At 46.4% G+C, this 2,739-nt stretch overlaps 1 protein-coding gene across 1 annotated transcript in view; it reads left to right on the top strand.

Annotated features, from left to right (window-relative positions):
• dachb (dachshund b) overlaps positions 1-2,739 on the top strand; it is a gene marked incomplete at its 5' end in the record, with an annotated part of 41,915 nt that overhangs the window by 36,501 nt on the left and 2,675 nt on the right. Inside the window, 2 exons of the mRNA XM_079758246.1 lie at positions 258-481; positions 898-960. Coding sequence (XP_079614372.1) covers positions 258-481; positions 898-960 — 287 coding nt within the window. The remainder of the gene's footprint in view (positions 1-257; positions 482-897; positions 961-2,739) is intronic.

The raw sequence follows: 2,739 nt of genomic DNA, 5'->3' as shown, positions 1-2,739 counted from the left end.
AAACGAAATATATTAAAACGATGTGCAGACTACACGACCAAAAGCATAATAACCCCCCCGATTCTTTGATAGTATTATATCACATGTATTCGTACATAGGCTATATTTACTACTGGATGCGAAGCACAGCGGCTTCACTACGCAATGTGGCGAGCCAGCGCTGCGTTGCAGTGGAAACGAACGGTCTACCGCTATACATCTGTGAAACGGTAGGAATCCAGCGTGACCTCTAACCCCTCGAACGCCCACCCCCCCAGCCTCCATCAGAAGCGTCTGAAGAAGGAGAAGAAGGCCAAGCGGAGGCTACAGGAGGCCCTGGAGTTTGAGTCCAAGAGGAGGGAGAGGGTGGAGGACGCCATGAAGCTGTCGTCCTCCTCCCCGGAACCCGAACCTCTCCACAGCAACAGCAACCACAGCAACAGCAACAACAACAACATCCACAGCAGCAGCAACAACCACGGCATCAATAACCACAGCAACGGTACCGTCTGTCCCTCTGTCTGTCTGTCGGTCTGTCTGTCTGTCTATTTATCTATCTTGCATGCTATCTTGTTCTCTACCCTAGCTATTTAGATATGCAGCATGTAGAAGAACTCGCCTGAACATGGTCTCAACCCCAGCGAGCTACATGTGCACGTACAAGAAATTCACTAAACATGCTATCTTCTTTGCTAGCTTGATGTGGAGCGTGTTGAAGGACTTTACTTAACATTTTAAAGATGTTTTGATGCAAGTTCTGGGTGCCGAATCAGGAGTCTAAGTCTAGTTATCTTGACTGAAAACTTGCTTTATTGCGTCTGGGGTCTGCTCCCACTTACACACACTGACCTGTGTGTGTGTGTGTGTGTGTGTGTGTGTGTGTGTGTGTGTGTGTGTGTGTGTGTTTGTGTTACATAGATTCTGCTGGCAATGAGGAAAAACCTGAACTTAATGGAAACCAGAGAGACAATGCAGCACAAGGTAAGAAAACACACACACACACACACACACACACACACACACACACACACACACACACACACACACACACACACACACACAACCTCATTAACATTGTATACATTTTATTGTATTGTTTCAAATAAGGAAGACTTAAAACGTTTATCTAAATATCCAATACAAATGGAATCTGGACAAACACCTATACAAAAAGATACAGACACACGAGGTACAATAATAAAGACAAACACAAACACCAACAAGACATGTTCACGAATATAGAATAACACACACACAAACACAAACACACACACACACACACACACACATGGAGAACATGTGTGTGTTGGGGCCCAGGTTAGATAAGTGGAGACATTTAGCAGACACACTCTCAGTGGCCTCTCTTTGATCTGCTTCATGTGTGTGTGTGTGTGTGTGTGTGTGTGTGTGTGTGTGTGTGTGTGTGTGTGTGTGTGTGTGTGTGTGTGTGTGTGTGTGTGTGTGTGTGTGTGGTGTCTGTGTGTGTGTGTGTTTATTAAAGCTTTAGAAGCCTACAAACTCAGAGTGTATGTGTGTGCAAATATGTGTGCATATAATGTTTGTGTGTGTGTGTGTGTGTGTGTGTGTGTGTGTGTGTGTGTGTGGCGGTCAAAGCATTTGGCTTACAGAAAAAAATATTTAAAAAGAGCTAATTAACCAAAACACACATACCTTTAAAACACACACACACACACACACCAACACACAATGACAAATACAATAGGACACACGACCCCCCCTTCTTGCTTAAAGCATTTTACACCTACGCTGGTTTACACACACATTCTCACACGCACACACACACATCTCCATACTCTCTCACCTTCCACGTTCTTAATTAACGACTAAGACGAAAAGTGCTGAATAGATAGAACGACATCGCATTACAATCAGGAGAGAGAGAGAGGGGGGGGGGTAAAATAGAGAGCAAGTAGGGTGAAGAGGATGAGGTAGAAAAGTAGAAAGAAGAAGAGAATCAAAGACCCATATTGGCAAAAAAAATTGAAATATAAAGAAAGAAATAATGAATGAAAGAAAGAGTTAGGAAGACACAATAGGTGGGAGATGAAAGTATAGAGGGAGAGAGAAGAGAGGAGGGCGGATATGAGAGAGAGAGAGAGAGAAAGAGAGAGCAAGACAGGGCGACCAAGAGGGAGGCAGGGAGGGGTTTGAAAGCATGCCGGTTTGTGACCACCCTAATTGGCCACAAAATGCAGAGCAGAGGAATGAGGAGAGGAGGAGGAGGTGGAGGAGGTGGAGGAGGTGGAGTCGAAGGAAGATAGGGGGAGGAGGAGTTCGAGGAGGAGGAGGGGGAGAAGGATAAGAGGAAGTGAAGGAGGAAGAGGTGAAGAAGGATATTAAGAGAAGGAGGAGGAAGAGGAGGAGAAGGAGGAGGAGGTGCGGAACAGAGGGAGAGAAGAGGGTTGAAGGAACCAGAAAAAAGAAAGGGTGGTGAAAGATGATGGTCCAGAGAAACGAAGAGTGGAATAGGGGAGGAGGAAAGGAGGGCAGAGAGGATGAAGAGGCCGATGGTGGTGGAGGAGGAGGAGGAGGAGGAGGAGGAGGAGGAGGAGGAGGAGGAGGAGGAGGAGGTGGTGGTGGTGGTGGTTGTATTGGTGGTGGTGGTAAAGGCCCAGGGGGGATGTGGTGAAATATGTGACCTTGTTTCAGGGCCTAGTGACATTTGGCTCTCCAAGCTTAGACACACTTAACACCCTACCCACTAATCACACGCACACACACACACACGCACACACACAC

The sequence above is a fragment of the Pollachius pollachius genome (genome assembly GCF_949987615.1).
Source record: "Pollachius pollachius genome assembly, chromosome: 20".
NCBI classification, from domain to species: Eukaryota; Metazoa; Chordata; class Actinopteri; order Gadiformes; family Gadidae; genus Pollachius; species Pollachius pollachius.
The sequence above is the reverse complement of the archived record's forward strand: the minus strand, read 5'-3'. Positions and strand labels throughout refer to the sequence as shown.